The sequence below is a fragment of the Gossypium hirsutum genome, chromosome A03, assembly GCF_007990345.1.
Source record: "Gossypium hirsutum isolate 1008001.06 chromosome A03, Gossypium_hirsutum_v2.1, whole genome shotgun sequence".
NCBI lineage: Eukaryota > Viridiplantae > Streptophyta > Magnoliopsida > Malvales > Malvaceae > Gossypium > Gossypium hirsutum.
The window spans coordinates 87,085,805-87,107,215 of record NC_053426.1 but is presented as its reverse complement, the minus strand read 5'-3'; the positions used below and the strand labels follow the sequence as shown (position 1 = coordinate 87,107,215).

Below are 21,411 nucleotides of genomic sequence, written 5' to 3'. Positions count from 1 at the left end.
CTATTAAAATTTTAACTTTAAAACTAAATATAAAAATTAATGAATTTAAGTTTAATACATAAACATTGATTCAATATGTAATGTAATACATTTAAATTTAAAACTGGTGACAGCAAATACAGCAGCTGCTAGAAACCCTACAACAAGAACTGCTGCGGCAGTAATTACAGCAGTTACCATTCCAAGCTCTACCATCACTCTGCTGGATATGGAAGATGCCACTGGATGAGGATACTCTGGTATTTTTCCCACCCAAGACTGCATCACAAGTTTAAACAGTAAAGGAGATTAATAGGGAACCAAAACATACAGATTACCCAACACCAAAGTACCAAACATGCTTCAATGCCTATGACATGCGCAATGGTCTCTATTCTTCACACTTTTTTTTCTCAGAACATCAAGGAAAGGTATAGTCTTAATATTTAATCAAAGATATTACTAACAAAACTCCACATACTAATATTATATAAGATTCAAGTGATCAAGGCAATTCTTACAACAGGAACTATGATCTTGCTAAGTTGACATAAACCTCATCATTTCCAGTTAATTCAATTATTAAGTGGATACTTTGGACTATGGTTTTCACAAAAACCAGGGCATATACATCAAAACACATGTACAAAGTGAACTAATCCATGGCTATCGAAATAAAGCAACTTTACAACCACCTCATAGTTATTCTATAAAATACTCATAAGCAGCGATTTCATGTATAGCTAGAGAATCAAAGAACGGTTAAATGGTTTATCACCGTCATGGGCATCTCAATTTCATATCGTTGTCCAGTGTACTCTCTTAAAAGATCACTCTCATTCAATCTCATTGCCCTACAAAGATAAAACAAACCGCATAGATATATTACAGATAACTGCAAAGCAATACTACTAGAAAAAATTCCATGCCTTATTAGTATTCACATAGATATACATTATAAGAGAAACCATGGCATACCTTTTTCTGAAGCTCAGAAATTGATTCAACCATAAGTTGGTTCTGCGAGTTAAACATTATCAACAACCAAGTTATGTTGCTGCAGAATTATAAGCAAAATTATATACATGCATGCATAACTTCACGTACAAAAGTAAGATTTGATATTCGAATTTTGAGTTTATTAAAAAAATTTAACTAGAGGGGCAAATTTAAAGGCAAGCAGGGACTTGACTCTTCAAAAATGAAACCAAATTTGGTGTCTTCAAATTTTTAAATTATCAGACAGTAAGAGACTCTTGGCTATATCCTCCATGGGGTTTCTGCAAAACTAGAGTACTTAACAGTATCCTACATCTATCAGTGCGTCCAAATTTTTAAATTTGAATGATTTCGAGTTAGTCTCTAAGTTGTTTGGAATTAAAAAAAAGAAAAAAAGTATAATTTGTTAGTATAAACATGTACAAGTTTGCTTTCAGAAAACATTTGAAAAAAAAAAAGGGATGCAATCACCACGGACGAATATCACTCCCATTTGCTCGCAATACGTTCTCTCACATAGCCAAACCAGTGTAAAGGAACAATAACCATGCCTGACAAATACATATCATACACTCAGCATTAATTCAAGAAATGCACTACAAGCAAAAAGAGAAGCCTTAAGTTCTCAACTTCAATAAACCAGTAACTTATGCTTTACCTGCTACTTATGTCATCAATACAAATCTGTACAGTTAAGGGCAGATAAAACCTACAGAACATCATAAGAAACTGTTAAACACAACAAATGCCAAGAGACAAAAGAAATAGCACAATCCAAGCAGAAACCATTGCAAGAAAGGAAATTCCGTGCTCTTTTACTGTAATAGTTTGAAACTGAAATTTCATCTGCTCTGTTGAATAAACCATTAATTTCAAGCTCTACGGAAGAATTAGTAAACAAAGGGTCATCCATGAAAGTCACATTCAATGCAACAATACTATTAACTTGCAGTTGTTTTGGAAGCGACTGCAACAATGAGTCAAGCTTTATTATTCCTTCTTTGATCTTCTTGATAATCGCATCTTCAACTTCAGACATGATTTTCCCTCGGAAAGCATCAATGATCCTGGATAATAAGTTGAATAAATACAATAAGTACCATAACAGGAAAGATAAGTATCTCAAGCAGAACCTAAAGAACAATATGTTAAACCTAAAAGATTCATGTATGTGATTTTTAACTGAAGCATAATTTAGTTTTGTAGAATACTATTAACAAGTTATAAAAAACCCTATGGTTTAATGACAGAATAATGATTGATTCTATGTATTTGGAGGGTCCTTGAAGGATCATATCCCCATTCTTATGTGTGAACATATGTTGGACGTGGATGCTTCAATAAAAATGAAGAGTTGGATTGGCATAGTTGTCTGAATAGGCAACGATAGCATATCCTTGATAAAGCCAAGAAGCTCCACCATCTACATTTATGGAGATATCTTTCAGATGACATTCATAGTCTGATAAAAATAGCTTGAGTTCCTTCTTCGTTTATAACAGCCACTTTAAGCCACACCACCATGCCTAGAACCTATGAACCAGCAAATATAAACATCACGTCTACAAACCATCCTAACAATCAAAATTTTAAATAGACGTTAGTTTGTTACTGGTTCTTTTAATATACTTATTATTTGATAAATATCAAACTATGACAAGGCAAAGGTTAGCATAATGGATAAGCACAAGGTTCTTTGATGCAAGATGATATGAACCAAAACCAGTGCCATATAAAGAGGGGCTTAATAATGGGCTATGGCATCTCAAATAACCATGAAAAAACTACGTAAATTTCCCAACTATAAAACTTCAAAATACTATAACATGGACAGGTTAAAACATACAAATTATAAATTATTCAAGCAGAACCTTCTTTTCGAGCTTAACTAAACTGAAACAACTATGGGAATATGTTAAATTTTTCAAAAGTTTTTTCACCTTTGAAAGATTATATCTCTGTACTCATGAATATTTAAACAAAAATGAAAAGTGAAAGCCAAGATAGAACCAAATCAACAGTATCAATTACTTTGTTCTTTCAAAGTTCCCAACTGTTATCCCATACCTCAACAGTGGTAGTTCCTTGGTCAGAAATAGTGTCTATCCATGTTTTGTAAGAATACTTCCACTTCGTATTCAACTTAAGAAAAAGAAGAAGGAGAAAACAGAATCTAATAATTAAATACAGATCTAATAGAGTATAGACTCTACATAAAAAAATAAAAAAAACAAATCTTAAATCCAAAATCCCGTTTGTTTACAGAGAGAAAAAAAAGTAATTTCTCGATAATCAAACAGAGAAAGAAAAGCAACAACTACCTGAAAATTAAAGAAACAACTACCTGAAAATTATATCAACCAAAGTAAATTAAAGAGAAGGAAAATATTTTTTTTATTTTTTATTTTAAAAAAGAGGATTAGGAAAACGGGGAAAAAACACTTGCTGTTTAATAGCTTTTTGAGTGACTATTTTCTTCATGCCAACAAATTTGGGGCCTTTTTTTATTTTCCCATGGCTGCAGATTGAAACTTATTACAACAAAAACCCACAAAATAAAAACAGGGGAAGATAAAAGCCTAGATGGAAATCTGAAAATTTAGAACAAAGTGAAGTGGAATAATGCAATGGGTCAATGAAAAAGAAAGAGCATGACAGTTTCAGATCAGTGGAGCACAGGAATGCAAGAAGAATTCAAGATTTTTAAAAGAGAACTATTTACCTGGGAAAATTGGAAAGTAGCAAAAGCGGCGGAGGTGTTTAAATTAGGGGTTTCAGGGAGAAATTTGGGGATAAAACGGTGCCATATTTTTTATTGACTATTTTTTGCAAAAGAACGCCGCTGTTGCATGTGTTTGCCGATGTTTTTCATGAAAACGCCACTAATCTTTATTTTATATTTTATTTTTATTTTTGTATTTTATTTTTATTTGTTATCAATATTTTTTTAAATCTAATATTTAAATATATTAAATAATTTAGATTAAATATTTTTAAAAATAAAAATATTAATTGGTTGTATAAAATTTTATCATTTAACAAATATCAAGAAAACCATAAATCTTAAACCATTTAATATATATAAAATTTATCTATCATCTCTTAAATAATTTAAACTATAATCATAATTTTAAGATATTAAAATTAATATTATATCTTTTACAATTATATAAGAAATTATTTAATATATAAATTAAAAAAATACTAATTAATCTAAACTTTAAACTCCTAATCCCTAAATTCTAAACCCTAAATCCTAAAACATAAACCATTAACCCTTAACCCCTAACCCTTAACCCCTAACCACTAAACCTTAAATCACAACCCTTAAACCATAATTCATAAACTTTAAAATAGTAATTCATAAACCTTAAACCTTTAACCATATACCTTAAATCGTAAACCTTAAACTATAATGATAATTGATTCAATATTTTTAAATTAATATTATCTCTTTTACAATTATATAAGAAAATATTTATCATATAAATTAAATTAAAAAACACTAATTAAGCTAAACCCTAAACTTTAATCTCTAAACCCTAAACCATAAATCTTAAAACATAAACCCTAAACCATGAACCCTTAACCCTTAACCCCTAACACCTAAAAGTTAAACCCCAACCATTAAACCACCCTTAAACCATAATCCCTAAACCCATAATCCATAAACCTTAAAATAGTAACTCATAAACATTAAACCCTTAACCAAATATCGTAAACCCTAAACTATAATAATAATTAATTCAATATTTTAAAATTAATACTATCTCTTTCACAATTATATAAGAAAATATTTAACATATAAATTTAAAAACAATTAGTCATATACCAAAAATCTTTAAAATTATTTTAAATAATAGTATTTTAATTTTTTTCATTTTTTGTGGCATTTTTCAAAAAAAGCCGCTAAAGATCAAGCATTAGCAGCGTTTTTTAAAAAGCACCGCTAAAAGTGTACTTATAGCGGCGTTTCTTAAAAAACCATCGCTAATACTCGATCTTTAGCGACGTTTTTAAAAAGCGCCGCTAAAGCCACTAAAAGCTCAATACAAAACGACGGCGTTTTGCAAAATTCTTTTGCGGCGTTTTTTAAGCTCAAGCATTAGCAGCGTTTTCTAAAAAGGGCCGTTAAAGATGTACATATAGCGTCGTTTTTAAAAAGCGCCGCTAAAGCCACTAAAAGCTCAATACAAAACGATGGCGTTGTGTTAATTTTTTTTGCGGCGTTAGCGGCGTTTTTTAAAAACTGCCGCTAATACTCGATCTTTAGCAGCGTTTTTAAAAAGCGCCGCTAATGCTCATTCTTTAGTGGCGTTTTTCATTCAAACGCCTCTAAAAACCTATTTTGCTGTAGTGAGCAGATAAGTCCTTCAGAGAAACACCAAAATCTAATCGCGATGACATGAAAAGTCCCACTGCTGCAAGGGTAGAACCTATTACTATTCGCCTATTTATATTTTTGTTTGGAAATTCGGAAAATCCTCCTCCAACAGAGGAAGTTGTAGCTTCGCTGGTACTACCATACTGAATCAGGCTCAGTAAGTACCTTTCTCTGATCCAAGAAGAAGATGATGCTAGAGCAGAAGTATGGTATTAATAAACGAGGAAATATAATGTATTAAGTGAGAATACAATAGGCCCCAAGACATTTTTAAGCTGGGCTTGTAGCATGTGGTTTTAGCCAATGTTACTTTTGACTGTTTATTTTTTTCGGAGTAACCGTGTCTAAAATCTATATCCAACACATATTCAAACATGGGAATAGGGATATGACACTCAAAAGACCCTCCAAATATATGGAAAAACATAGAAAATGTTGAACATACCCATATTAGACACATACTTATATCCGACTCTCACAATCGAGTCTAAGTACCATAAGTTTTAACACTGACCACAGAAGCATGCATTAATGCAGACCCATCCAAGAGCATACCATGAACCGAAAACATTATCTAGTATGTGCAAACTCGCTTGGACTTTACAGATGGGTTCAATTAGATTCTCTCACTTATCAAGCATTAAAGTAAAACATAGCCCGACCATGCCAGCATAAGAGAGAAAAGGAGAAAATTTTTAGAGCCAACAATACTCAACATAAATATAAAGGCTTTAATGAAAAAGAGGTACATAAACTATTGGATTTGTTTGAGTTAGGTACCTAAACCATTTTTTGATTAATCTAGGTACCTAAACTTTGATTCCGTTATTGAAGTTGGTACCTGTCGTTAATGCCGTTAAAAAAATGTCAGGCAATCAAATTTTGCCACATCATCATTCCATTAAAATATAATTAAAAAATAATCTTATATTAATATTTATATTAATAATAAATAATTATTATTATATTAATATTTTAAAAAAATCCATCCCCTACCATCCCCCTCCCTCTCCCTCTCCCTCCATCTTCTAAAGTTCAAACTATTTTATCAGAACTAATGGTCAAGGTGGAAGAATGTATTTTTGTATTTTATTTAATATTAATATGTAATGGAATAAAAATTTAGATACCCATCGATCTACGTACTTAAATCAAATTAGGTATCTCCTGTTCAATTAAACCAAATTTAAATCTATCCACACACTCATGATAACCCCATTTATATTGAAAAAAAAAACAATTAGCTATGCCAATGATAAGTTTTACATAAATTTCAATCTAGCAGTTAAATGAATGGATTTGCTTATGAGTTCCCTAAGGAAATTAGTAGAAGCTACCATTAAAAGAAATATTCTCATTCAACGAATTGAGTATTATAGATTAAACATCAATTACTTTGTTTAGTGCACAAAAAAGAAGTTTTTACAGTCACAGCACCTTAAAAAGAGCTATGAAAAAGCCTGTTAGCAAAACCTACAAAAAGTTCACTAGATTATGGCACCTTGATTTTCATTCATTCATACTTACATTTAGTTTGCTTAAATTATAGAAATTAAGAGATTATCTTATTCTAATACTAGAACAACCCTTCAAGGCAGAAGTAGATTAAAATTATGCTCATCGTAATTGCTCTCAGGAAAAATTAACAGCAACCCTTTTATAGAAATGAAGATTATGCAAAAATAAAAGCAGAGACATAAAGAAAGAGTAGAGAGTTACCTCGTCGGAGGATTGTGTTTGGGTGGGAAGTGGATTTGTATGACAGATGATGGATTGAAACTTGGGAGTTCTATAAGGAGGAAGGGAAGGAGATTTGAAGAGGAGGGCGGTGTCAGAAACTTGAAAGTAAGGCCTAAATCTGGGAACAGAAAGAGGGTTTGAAGCGATGCGAGCCATTTGCTGATTTTTTTTTCCAGTTTCAATTTCAGGATTTGCTTTTTCTTCTATCTTGATTTGGGTGGTCCTACAATCACATTATAATTATATACTCTCTGGAGAAGCCATGTATTCCATTTCAACACCTTTGAGGTTTAGACTTGCTTCCAACCCTCTCACTCTTTTCTTTCAACCCGTTAAATGTCACTCAAATTTATAATATCCATCGGATCTTGATTTTTTTTTCTTTTGACCTTATCAGATCTTAGTTTTAACAACCTTGTTAATTAACTAATAATCAAATTTTGATTCGTTACCAAAATAAGAAAAAAAAATTCACTCATAAACTATTTATTCATGAAACATTATGGGGTAGATGAAAAATTATTCTACTCTTCGATAGAAATGATAAAGTTAAAGAAATGGAAAATATTTGAAAACAAATGTGTTTTTCTCATTAATTATGGAAATAATTTGAGAAATAATTATAATTTTTAAATTATTATTAATTAAATAATTTAAGTTTGAAAATGAAATTAAATCAATTGATTATTATGAATCTGTTGAATGTAAAAAATTAAATATATATATTTTTTGTAGATTATTTATGATAAAGTTATCATAATTTTAACGGAATAAAAATCAGTGTGGAAGTATGCATCACATTTCAATCAAAATAGTGTGTGACGTCGCAACAAGAAGAAGCTTTTCGTCCTAACGAGCGGCTAACATCACGACAAGAAGAAAACCCTCGTTCCGACGATCAAACGTCACATCACGACATGGCGACATGCTCCTCAAGTTTCTCGGCTTTCTTCGCTCATTTAAACTCTATTTTAGCTTCCCACTTAAACTATGATTAACCTAAGAATATTTTAGTCATAAATGCTTCGAATTTCAACCTATAAATAGGCCTTAGTTACTATAGGTTTTAGATACACAACAACAAAAATATTTATATTGAGAGAATTCTTTTTTTTGAAGGATTTTTCTTTTGGTGTTTCAGATTTTATTTTAATTCTCTCCTCTGGTACTATTCAATTATTATAGTAAAATCCGTTTTTACCCGTAGTTTTTTATCCTCTTTAGAGAAGTTTTTCCACGTTAAATTTATGTGTTGATCTTTTCAATTTCTTAGCTATTTTTCTTATTCATTGCATACACGGGCTAATTCCCTACAAACTGATATTAAAGCTAGTTAGATTTCCGCATTTAACTCGTTCAAAGATGGCAGCATCAAGGTTCGATATTGATAAGTTTGACGGTATCACAAATTTCAGTCTGTGGCAAGTTCGTATGTCAGCAATACTAATTCAGAGTGATCTTGAAAGGATCGTTACAGAGAATAAGCCCGCAGACATGGATCAATCAGAATAAGATAGGTTAGATAAAAAAGTCCTATCTATAATTCAATTATGTCTAACAAATAATGTGTTACAGGAGGTTTTGAAGGAGAAAAAAATATATACGTTATAGAAGAAACTGAAAGCCTTGTATATAACGAAATCATTGGCCAACAGGTTAGTGTTAAAACAACGTCTCTACACGTTCAGAATGGCCGAAGGTGAGTCTATTAGAGCTCATATTAGTGAGTTTGTTACCCTTCTAAATGACCTGAAGAATCTTGAAACAGAGATTAGTAACAAAGATCAAGTTTTGTTATTGTTACGTTTTTTGCCCTCTTTTTATAAAACTTTCAAAGAAACTCTGATTTTTGGGAGAGATCATATCTCATTTAAGGACGTGAAGGGGAATCTATTGAGTAAGGATAAACTCAACAATGAGTTAGGCCCAAACAAAATGTCAGATGGGCAAGCCTTAGTTCTAGTTGCAAGGTGAAGAAAACAATTAGAAAACCCATATCGAAATAGGTCTAGGGCGAGATCCAAATCCAGAAATCGAGACAGAATGTAACTATTGCAAGAAGAAGGGCCACATCAAGTCAAAATGTTACAAACTTCAAAATAAGATTAAAAGGGATGCCAAAAATGACAAAAAGATAAGCAGAAAGCCGAATTTGTTGATGTTAGTATAGCCAAGGATAGATGTGACGATTTCGTGTTAATGTCCACGAGTGAAAGCTCCAAGCTTACTTTCAAATGGATCCTAGATTCAAGGTGCTCCTATCATATGTGTCTTAACAATAACTGGTTCTCCACATACAATTCAATTGAAGGTGAAGTAGTGCTGATGGAGAATAATTCTCCATGTAAGATAACCGACATCGGAACACTACAAGTCATGATGCACGACGGAATAATCTGGACACTGTCAGATATCAAGTATGTACCTGACTTAAAGAAAAATCTTATCTCATTGGGAATTTTGGATTCTAACAGTTGTAGGATAATCATTGAGTCAAATAGCTTAAATGTTTCTCGTACAACTTGCATTGTAATGAAATGATAGAAAAAAGGGCAACCTATGCGTTTTGAAAGGGTCAATGGTTACTGGTGTAACTACAAATACTAAAAAAGAGCAGGAACTGTTGCTACGTCCGATGAAAACCAAACTGATTTTGCGACGATGCGACGTGATTCTTTCTCTACAAATTTTGATTCAATCAAACTTTGGCACATGTAACTCACTCATATAAGCAAGAAAGGTATGTCAACATTTTATAAAAAAGGTCTTCTTAGAGACATTGGAATTAGTAAGTTAGGTTTATACGAACACTAATCTTACGGGAAGTAAACGTGAGTAAGTTTCAATTCAACAGTGCATAGAACAAAATGGACTCTTAACTATGTCCATTTTGATTTATGGGTTTCGACTCTTGACATCTCAAAAGGAGGTAATAAATATTTCGTAACTTTTATTATTGACCATTCTAGAAAAGTTTGAGTTTATTTCCTGAAATAGAAAAATAAAGTTTTCGGAATCTTTAAGCAATAGAAAACTTTAGAAAAATAGACCGGGAAGTCTATGAAGTGGTTGAGAACGAACAATGGACTTGATCATCCAAGTTTAATGACTATTGCAAAGAGGAAGTGATAGAGAGAGACATCGTATTGTTGTAGGTACTCAGCAACATAATGGAGTTGTACCAAGAATGAAGCCGTAAATTTGGCAAGCTATTTGGTAAACCAATCCCCACATCTAGCAATGAACGGTAAAGTTTCATAAGAGATATGGTTAGGTAATCCTCTAAATTATTCTAATATTAGAATTTTTGGTTGTCTTGCTTATGCTAAAGTTAGCCAGGAAAAACTCGATTCAAGGGACATAATGTGCATTTATCTAGGTTACTCATCCGATACGAAAGGTTTTAAACTATGTTTTCTAGAAACCAGCAAAACTATTATTAGTATATATGTTAAATTCGATGAAACAACCATGATTCGTTTGGAAAAAAGTCATTTATTTTTAAAGACACAACAAATCAGAGTGTCTCAAGCAAGATAGAGTCGAAAGAAGAAACAAGACGTGACATCGTGATGACTTAAAAAGCCACGTTGCAATGTTATGGCGAATAGGGTCGTCATCCCGACGAGCAAACACACAACGTCGCGACAACGCGATGAAATTCTAGTTCTTGTGAAGCTGAAGCTATTTCGGATAAGGTTGAGACTTCATCTGACTTTCAAGTACCCTCACCATCTCAATTAATTAATTATAAGTTGGCTCGTGACAGGAAAAGACGAGAAATCTGACCACCACAGAAATATTGTGAAGGAAACTTGGTGGCATATGCTCTAAGTATTGCAGAGAGCATCAATTCGATTGACCCTTCATGCTATTCGGAGGTAGTTTAGACTTCCAATTTTAAAAAATGGCTCATTTATATGGAAAAAGAGATGGAATCGCTTCAAAAGAACTAGACTTGGCTGTTAGTAAAACCACTCATCAGTAAGAAAATAGTTAATTGCAAATGGGTGTTTAAGAAGAAGGAAGGTTTTGGTCCAAACAAAACTAGATACAAGGCAAGATTGGTCACAAAAAGGCTACAATCAAGTAAAGAGAGTTTATTTTTATGATGTTTTCTCTACCACTGTAGAACATGCATCCATTCAAGCAGTTTTAGCTATTGTTGCATCAAACAATCTTGAGTTAGAACAGTTAGATGTGAATACTACTTTCCTTCATGTTAACATTGAGGAGGACATACACATGCAACAACCGGAAGACTTCAGAACTGAAGGTAAGAAAGATCATGTTTGCCTTTTTCAAAAATCGTTGTACGATCTGAAGTAGTCTCCTCGGCAGTGGTACAACAAGTTCGACTTTTTCATGTTAAGTATTGGTTTTTCACGAAGCAAGTAAGATAGTTGTGTATATTTACAATGTACTGATGATGGTTCATTCATATATTTGCTTCTTTATGTTGATGATATGTTGATTGTGGCTAAGGATCCATTTGAAATTAAACGACTTAAAATCATACTTGACTCTAAGTTTGAGATGAAGGATTCATCTGAAATTGAACAACCAAACGCCATGTCACGATGTGCTCCTCAAGTTTCTCGGCTTTCTTCTCTAGTTAAATTTTGTTTTAGTTTCCCACTTAAAATTTGATTAACCTAGGGATATTCTACTCATAAATGCTGCGGATTTCAACCTATAAATAGGCTTTAGTTACTCTAGGTTTTTATAACAGCCTATTTATCAGTGGTGTCAGAAACAGTAGTTTCGGGGCACAAATCCAATGAGTAAGTTCGTAATGTTATTATTTAATATTTATGAGTTACATATGGTATTAAAATAAATTTTGAATTGATAATTTATGTTATTTGAATGAATATTTCGGTTCAAGTGGTATGTCCCTAAAGTCAAGTGGTTTTAGAAAATAAGATATTAAGACCTCGTTTCTATAAATCGAGTTGTAAATAGTTTATTAAATATTTATGGAGTGATATTAAGGTTGTATTAAAGTTTCATTAAGAAATTTTAATGTTTAGATAGTTAATTAAATAAAACGAATTAAATCGTAAAAGGTGTAAAACCTAGTCACTATTGAATTGCAATGATTATATGGATTAAGTATTAAATGAGGGAGGTTTTATATTGCAATTATACCACTTGTATTATTAGTGGATGGTTGTGGGTAATTAAGTGCTTGAAATTTGATTAATTTTACAATGGAAAAATTATAAATTTATAATTCAAATAAAAATTTAAAAGAAACCAAATGCCCAAAAATGCTATCATCTTCTTATTTTCTCAAAGCAAAACCGATTCTTCCATTTCTGGGGAGAAACACATTTGGCCAAATTGATTTTGATGCATGGCAAGTGTTTTGATCCCGTTTTTAATGATTTTTATGTTTTAGGCTCGTATTAGCTTAATCTAGCTAGTCCGGAGGTCAATTTGTAAAATTTTCAAATGTTATGGAATGTGTCATTGATGAATTTGTGATGTTCTTGAAAGTTTATGGTAGGATTTTAAGCTTGGTTGTTAAATATAAGTATTTTGTTAAGTAATATTTGATGATTTTCAAGTTTAGGGACTTATTTATGAAAATGATAAAACTAAAGGAAAATATTACAAATTAATGATAAATATCGGCTGTTATGAAATTAGGTAAAAATTGGTTAGCATGAATTTTAATTAAAAATGATGAAATTGCAAGTTTCGAGTTTAGGGGCTAAATTGCACAAAGGGTAAACTTTGAGGGTAATTTTGTAAATTTTCATTATTATTGGTTATAAGCTAAATTAATTATTCTAAATTTTGGAATGAGATTAATTGAATAAAAATGGTTAATTTACGTGTTTTGGGCTTAGGGACTAAATTGTATAAAAGTAAAATGTTGGAGGCAATTTTGTAAAAATGTCAAAAATGACTTAATTGCATAAAATGAATTTATTTTTCTATTAGAATTTGTGAATTGAATGGAATTATTATTTTAGATCAAGAATGAGTTGGAAATTAAGGAGAAGAGAAAATTACCAAATAGCCCTTGTACTTAGTCATTGATGTGATTTAGTTAGGTAAGTTCGTATGAATCGTAATCATTTTAATGTCAATTATATTTGAATGTTTATTATGTTGTTTTGATCTAAATGAATCAATATACAAATGTATCAATGCTATGATGAATTGATGGATAACAAGTCCTGATTGAACTTTAAGAATTTTTAGGATACAAATGACATGTCATTAGGGATTTCACGTTTTGAATGCTGGTCTTGAATGTCCTACCGATGGCTGAGGTCTTACATTTGCTGTGGATTCTCCACAGCTCATGTGAGTCGTATCGTGTAACTTACATTTCGACCCACAGCTCATGTGAGCAGGCCCATTTCACAGCTCGTGTGAGCAATGATATAAAAGAAAGACTACGATTATATGTAAAGGCACACTTCATGTGAGCTTTCTCGAGTATCCGATGTAATTCAAGATGGTTCAAAAGGTAAGAAAATGAATGGAATGGTAAGTGAATTAATGGAAATGTTCATAACTATATGAAAAGGTTGATGCTTATGTAATGTATCTTAAGAAATCTATTTATGCTATAAATGAGTTTATATGATTGATAATGACTCTACTAACATGTGAGCTTGATGATGTTTGAAAGGCTTATATTAAACTCATGGTATTGGAAACGGTAAGTAAGCAAATGGAATGAACCATGGTTGTATGGTAATAATGATGAATTAAATGTTATGTTTATACATGATTGATTTCATACATAAATAGATATTCTTACTTGTGAGATTAATGGTGTTATATAGGCTTTTACTAAGCTTATGACATTGGTAACGGTTTGTACTTATTCTATAAATTTTTTTATTGAAATGGTAGGTTATGTTTTAAGTTTATATGAGCTTACTAAACATTCATTGCTTATGTATTTATTTTCTTTCATTTTATAGATTATCGGAAGCTTGATCAATTGGAAGCTCGTGGGAGATCTATCACACTATCCAGTAGACAATTCGGTATTTTTGAGTATTTTGGCTAAGGTTTATAATGACATGTATAGGGTGATTTGTAATGATATTGTGGTGTATGTGCTAATGATGTCTTGACATGTATAAGCTTTGGAAAGCTTTGTTGATTTGGTTCATTTTGATGCCTTACCAAGTTATGTGATTTTTGTAGCTTTAAAGTGCCTGTTTATAAGGTTCTTTTGGCGTGTTGATGATGGTTTTAAAATGGTTACTTGTGGCATGTTTCAGTTCATATTTGAACTAGGTTAGCTTGTATGGAAATGGCAATATGAACATGTATATGAACATGTAACTTGATATGTTTGTGCTTTGTTGTTCATGTATGGTTGATAGATTTATGATGCTTGTTTAGGCAAGTCCTTTCGGTCACTTTTTGATAATGGATGTGTATGACATATTGGTACAATTTGTTAGCTTGAAAATGGTCAATTATGATGTTTTTTAGGTACATAATAGAATAAGGCTCTTATGGTATGTCTTGAAAGGTTTGGAAATGGTTAAATGTGGTATGCTTTAGTACCTAAACGTACTAGATTTATATACATGGAATGAGTCATATGAAATTGTTTAAGTATGTGATGTTTGGATACTAATTATGGGTTTTGAATGGCATATTGGTTAATTAAAATAGGATCTTGGAAATGGCAAATATATGTGTGTTTAGATGATTTTTAGTGCTTTTAAAGTGTGCATAATTGGTCTAAATGTTTATGCATGAAGTGATTTTGAAATGGCTTGATTTTAGGTAATTTTGGGTTCACACAGCCTGAGACACGAGCGTGTGACTTAGTCATATGAGACACACGACCTGGCGACACGGCCGTGTATCATCTGAGGTTTTCTTAAAAATCAGGTCAGTATGTAACACCCCTTACCCGTGTCCGATACAGGAACAGGGTACGAGGGATTACCAGACTTAATCATTGACAAACATGCAAAAACCGGGCTACAAAATTTCATTTATATCAAAAATTTTCATACACATGCATAATGTCCCATACACGGGCCTACGAAGCCCTAAACGTGCATTGAAAGTAGTTAGGGACTAAACCGAGAACCTTAGAAAGTTTTGGGAAAACTTAGAAACTTTTTCCATGACACAAGGTCACACGCCCGTGTAGACACAGGGACACGCCCGTGTCCTCAGGCTGTGTAACTCTCTAACTATGACGTCAACGAATAATTTGGACCACACAGCCAAGCCACACACCCGTGTGCTAAGGCCGTGTCCCCCACACGGTTGAGATACACGGCCGTGTCTCAGCCTGTATGCCCAACACTTAGGCTATTTTCCAAGCCTTTAAGTTACCCTTAATCCTTCACATCTTTATTTCCATATTACACATTTAATTCATGGCCTTGACCATTTAGATTGGTCATAAAACATTCAACATGCACATATTTCATAACACCAACCATATATGACCAACAAGCATAATCACATCACAAGCATTAGAACATAGCATAGATAGATAGGTTTACAAACCATAATCAATATGAGCCACCCTTCATGGCCATATACAAATAACTCAATATAGGCCAATACATTTGGCTAGTCATGTTAGCACATATCATAAAAAAAACCAAGTCCCTATACATGCCACCCACTTGAAGGCGCTTAGCATATATATATATATCAATATTCCAAAAATGATGGTTTGATAGTGTGGTGCTGCCTCTTACGACCTCCAACCCCAAGCTAACCTGTCAACACTAAAGAAAAGAAAAGGAAGGGAGTCAGCTTTATAGCTTAGTAAGACCATATGAAATTAATAAGCAATTTATCAACTTGCTTCTCAAGGTAATACCACAATATTTGCGCTTTTGCTTATGTTCAAGTCAAACTATTTTCTCGAGTTGTAGTCACTAAATTATTTATATCTAGAGCTACAGAACTCTAAATTAAGATCTGCTAATTTTTCCTGAAACTAGACTCACATATCTTCTTACCATAAAATTTTAAAAATTTTTGGTCAAGCTAATAAGTACAATTTATTCTTTAAAGTCACCCCTGTTTCACTATCCGACAATTTCGACCCCTCTTCACTAAAAATTAATTATCTTCTCATACGGGATTCATGATGTTTTCTTTTGTTTCTTTTGAAAATAGTCTCATTAAGGATTCTAATCATATAAATTATAACCCATAATTATTTTTTTTACAATTTTTAATGATTTTCCCAAATCAGAACAGGGGATTTCGAAATCATTCTGACTCTGTCTCACAACAATTAAAATATTTCATAATATGAACTTCTTTTTCTTACACCATTTCTTCTATATGAAACTAGACTCAATAAGATTTAATTTAATATTTTATTCAGCCTCTAATTAGATTTCCACAATTTTTGGTGTATTTTCAAAGATGGAGCTCATCACTCATGAATTTTTTGTACATACCTGTACTCTTTCAACATGATCATAAACATAGCTTACTCATTTTCATTCTTTACTAATCATATAACATACATTGAGCACGTATTTCATGAATTTCATGTAAGTACCTGTATCACTCACATCATGGTCATAACCTCTCTTATTCTGACATAAACCGTTAATTTCTAGTTGAACCATTTGGAATACTACAGGATATTCAATTAGCCTCAAGCATAGGGTAAGATGCCGACGCCATGTCCTGGACATGCTCTTACACTGGCTCACACATCAAAGTCAATGCCATGTCCCAGACATGGTCTTACACTGACTCTCGTATATCGAGGCCGATGCCATGTCCCAGACATGGTCTTACACTGGCTCTCATCTATCGGTGCCGATGCCATGTCCCAGACATGGTCTTACACTAGCTCTCATATCTCAAGACCGATACCATGTGTCAGACATGGTCTTACACTAGCTCCCATATCTCAAGGCCGATAACATGTCCCAGACATGGTCTTACACTAGCTCTCATGTAACCGCCCAATTTAGACCCTAGAAGGAATAGTGGTTTCGAGACCATAAATTTGAGGTTGGAAAATTATTTTATTATTATTTTTGGTGTTTATAATATGTGAATTGATATGTGTGAAAGTTTCGTATGGAAATTTTATCGTTTGTGTGCTTAATTTGCAAAAATGACATAATCGCAGAAAATGCAAAGGATGTGTTCTAATGGCTAAAGTGTCAAATTGCTATGTTTTTATATATGTGGGTCCTTATGATGCAATTATACCATTGAATTAATGCATGGACATTAATGGACATGAGATAGTGGAATTATAATGAAAATAATAAGGCTAAATATGTAAATGGCTTATTAATGTTTATTAATTAAAACAAAATATCAATTAAGCCATTATCATCCATGGTTGCCGAAAGTTGAAGAAGAAAAGAAAGGAAAAGAGTTTTAGGGTTTTGGATAGGAGAATTTTTTATTAAGGTATGAGTTTTGCTTGGTTTTTGATGATTTCTACGCTTTTGTGATTGTTGCTTAATGTTCTATCAAACCCATGTCTTAATTTCTAAAATTTTTGATGATTTTGAGTTGAGCCATTGATGAAACTATGAGTTTTATGAAGTTTGATGATAGTATATGGAGGTTTGATGTTGGGTTAACATGTTTTGTCCTTGAATTTTTGATGAATTTGAGTAATTTGGGCTAAATTGTAAAAATGAGATTTTAAGGGACTAAAATGTGAAATAAATAAAATGTGTGGGCTTACATGAACACCATGTATATTTGGCTAAGCAAGTGTGTATGGAAATTTCTTGTAATTTGTGTTTTTGTGAAATAGAGACTAAAATGTTAAAATGTGAAAATGTGAGGGCTAATTTGTAAAATGCCCTAAATATGTGTATATGGATTGAATTGAATGATTTGTTGAATAAAAGGGCTAATTTTGAATAAATATAGATCAAGAAAAGAAGAATTTGGATTTAGATCGAGGAAAATTGAAGATTATCGAGTAAACGATTCGAATCGTCAATTCCGAGTACGAGGTAAGTTCGTACGTGATAAATGATGTTACAAGTAAGTTTTAATGTTTTGATAATGCATAAATTGTATATATATTTGACTATGGTTTGAGTAAGATGATAAATCGACTATGTTCGATACTAAGTGTGCGATTTGAAATAGCTTCGGCTATAAATAGCACTAAGTGTGCGAAATAGAATAGCTTCGGCTATATAAGGTACTAAGTGTATGATACCAAGATAATTTCGGTTATTTGAGATGGCACTAAGTGTGCGGGACCGTTTCAGCTTCGGCTAACCATTAAAGCACTAAGTGTAAGAATTCTTAAAGCATGGAAAGACTTCTGAATGAATTAATGTATTCGAACGAGAGGTGATAATGAAAATGAATAAATACGGGAAAGTTCAGGTTTGTATGAAACCTATGTGGTAGATAATACTATGTGCATAAAGCTTGATGAATTAGTATGAACATATTAATTGTGATGGAATAGAATTGATGGATGATTTGAGAACTACTAAATGTTTATTAGTGGATGTCTTGTATTATATAAATTGTTGATTATATTTAGTACGAACTTACTAAGCTTCAAAGCTTACTGTGTGAAATGTTCTCTGTTTTACAGTGTTATAAAGCTAGCTCAGATCCGAGGATCATCAGCGACTCATTCACACTATCGGACATCCATTTTGGTTCCATTTTGAGAGTTGTATATATGGTATATGGCATGTATAGGCTAAAAGTATTTTAGTATGTTTTGTGATGTGAATATCTAGCCATGAGATTTGGCTTGTAAATGTTGGTATGTATGGCCTTTTAAGTTGGCCTAAATGATGTGTTTGATAGGTAAGTCATATGATGTATATAATGTTCATGTGATGGTTTGAATATGGAATGTTGAATTGGTAGTTTTGTGGTATGAAGTATGTGATAAAATGATGAGTTTATGTATTTGAAACTTATGTAAGTTGTGATGATTTTAGTACATTGGTTAGGTATGTCTTGGTTGTGAAATTGAGTAGTGAATTGAATGGTATTTGAATGGCGTGAAATATATACAAAATGGTTGAATTGGTTGCCTATAAATGTATGCAAAAAATGTTAAAATGTTGTGAGTTTTGAGTGCTTGAGAAAGGTGGGAAATGTGGCTTAAACCAAGCCTAATTTCACCCCATACAGTTGAGCACAGAAGCGTGTGCCTCGACTATGTATCTATTGTAATTTAGTTATTCAAGTCAGTCTGGAGCATGGCTTAGACACACGGGTGTGTCTGGTGGCCGTGTGAGGCACACAGCCTTGGTACATGGGCGTGTGTGGCCATTTCGAAGAGTACATGGGCTAGACATACGGGCGTGTGGTCGGTCGTGTGATCCAAGTTAGTTTCGACCACGACCAAGGTACACAGGCGTGTCTTGTGTCCGTGTGGTGAATTCAGTATGTATGCTCTGTTTTGCCACAGTTTAGACACACGAGCGTGTCTAATGCTTTGTGAGGTACACAGCCTGCTCAAATAGGCGTGTGACCTTTATAACTTTGAAAAATCTTTAAGTTTCAAAAAATTTTATATGTGCTCGTTTAGTCCTAACATTTTTCTAATGCTTATTTAAGGTCTCGATGACCCTAGTAAGGGACTTACTGTTGATGTTTGATTATGATTCGAGAATGATGAATATGATTTTTTCGTAAAATATTTTGATTTTTCCGGTAACGCCTTTAACACTAATCTGGCGACGGATACGGGTTAGGGTTGTGACATTTAGTTGGTATCAGAACTACGGTTTAGTCGATTCTAGGACTAACGTAGCTTATGTGAGTCTAGCTATACATGCTATATATATGAATTGCGATAGTGTGATGATTCTGGACAGTTAAAATGTGTTTTTCATATAGCTAATGGATCCCGAACGAGTAATAGCTGATGATGTTGAGAGCAATGTGCCCGCTCCCGCTCAAGGAGCAGCGCTGGCTGAATCTAAGCTGATATCTAGTAGTCAGGAATGAGAGGCTAAGCAAGCCTTCTTCCAAATGATGACTGAGTTGTTCACGAAATTCGTACGAACGAATTCGGCTGCTCAACAACCTCCACCCCCACCTGTTCCTCAACAAGTCCTGGTTGTGCCACCAGTAATAGATCTGATTAGATTGAGTAAGCCACCTGTTGATAAGATTCGTAAGCACTGGGTTGAAAAGTTTTGGGCTACAGTTGATGATGATACCAAGACTGCTGAGTTCTGGCTTGAAAACACCATCCAAGTATTCGATGAATTGTCTTGTACTCCAGATGAATGTATAAAATGTGTAGTATCTTTGTTTATAGATAATGTATATCACTGGTGGAAAACATTAACATCGGTGGTTCCTAAAGAACAAGTTACTTGGGAATTCTTTCAGACTGAGTTCCGAAAAAGTATATAAGCCAGAGATTCCTTGATCAGAAAAATAAAGAGTTTCTGGAGTTGAAGCAATGTCAAATGACTGTAACAGAATATGAAAGAGAATTTGTACATTTGAGTAAGTATGCTCGAGAATACATGTCTACTGAAGGGATCATGTGTAAAATACGTATTGATGGATTGAATGAAGATATAAAGCTGTTACTCGGGATACTTGAATTGAAAGAATTTGTAGTATTGGTTGAGAGGGCCTGTAAAGCCGAAGATCTCAACAAAGAAAATAAAAAGGCTGATTTCGAGGAAGAGATTTGAGGAAGAGATCGATGAATAAATCTTATCATTCCTCGTCGAAGAAATCAAGAGATTATTTTAACTTATCAATAGCTTCTGTAGGATATCATAATAGAGATCACGGGAAGCAAAATACCAACCCTAAAGCTCAAACTACATCAGTATCGAGTGTTTGTAATGCAAAGGATGTAAAGCATAAGTGTCAACAATGTGGAAGACGACATTTTGGTGATTGCTGGGGGAAAAATAATAACAGAGCTTGTTACAGTTGTGGTTCACGAGATCACTTTATAAAAGATTGCCCAGAGTTAGCTAAAAAAGATAATGTTTAGAACTCAAGGCAGAGTAACACTGCAGCTAGAGGTAGACCACCAAAAAACACGGGAAATGTGAGTGGTGGTAGAGGTGTGACGCGAGACACTGGAACGAGATCTAATGCTAGAGCACCTGCACGAGCCTACGCTATCCGAGCATGAGAAGAAGCGTCACCTCTGAATGTTATTACCGATACTTTTAGTCTCTATGATACTAAAGTTATTGCATTTATAGATCCAGGGTCTACTCATTCATATATATGTGTGAATTTAGTATCTAGTAAGACTTTTCCTGTAGAGTCTACTGAAATTGTAATTAGAGTATCGAACCCCTTAGACAAGTGTGTGTTGGTTGATAGAGTATGCA

The 21,411-nt window shown here is 33.0% G+C and overlaps 1 protein-coding gene across 29 annotated transcripts; it reads right to left on the bottom strand.

The window, feature by feature from the left end:
• Positions 1–30: 30 nt before the first annotated feature.
• Positions 31–3,859, bottom strand: LOC107886271 (probable inactive ATP-dependent zinc metalloprotease FTSHI 1, chloroplastic). 29 transcript variants are annotated; one of them, XR_005916115.1, is made up of 8 exons: positions 3,701–3,853; positions 2,399–2,511; positions 1,765–2,045; positions 1,637–1,687; positions 1,450–1,529; positions 958–999; positions 758–833; positions 31–258 (listed from the first exon to the last, which is right to left on the bottom strand). XR_005916115.1 is itself a non-coding variant. In XM_041097431.1 (6 exons), exons 3-6 carry the CDS (start codon positions 1,699–1,701, stop codon positions 52–54), a joined length of 390 nt encoding a protein of 129 aa, XP_040953365.1. In that variant the 5' UTR covers positions 1,702–2,045; positions 2,399–2,511; positions 3,701–3,853; the 3' UTR covers positions 31–51. The 29 variants fall into 29 exon arrangements, 5 of the variants coding, with proteins under 5 accessions (XP_040953365.1, XP_016665659.1, XP_016665661.1 ...); XR_001680685.2 differs by adding an exon at positions 3,046–3,120 and having other exon boundaries at positions 1,765–2,511; positions 3,701–3,849; XR_005916114.1 differs by lacking the exon at positions 2,399–2,511 and adding an exon at positions 3,046–3,120 and having other exon boundaries at positions 3,701–3,849.
• Positions 3,860–21,411: the final 17,552 nt, after the last annotated feature.

Excerpts from the sequence above, each read along its gene's own strand:
- LOC107886271 (XM_016810171.2), bottom strand. The coding sequence starts at position 1,701 with ATGATGTTCTGTAGGTTTTATCTGCCCTTAACTGTACAGATTTGTATT. Across the intron at positions 834-957 it reads TTTCTGAGCTTCAGAAAAAG|GGCAATGAGATTGAATGAGA; the intron begins GTATGCCATGGT and ends TTATCTTTGTAG. Across the intron at positions 259-757 it reads AAATTGAGATGCCCATGACG|TCTTGGGTGGGAAAAATACC; the intron begins GTGATAAACCAT and ends CTTGTGATGCAG.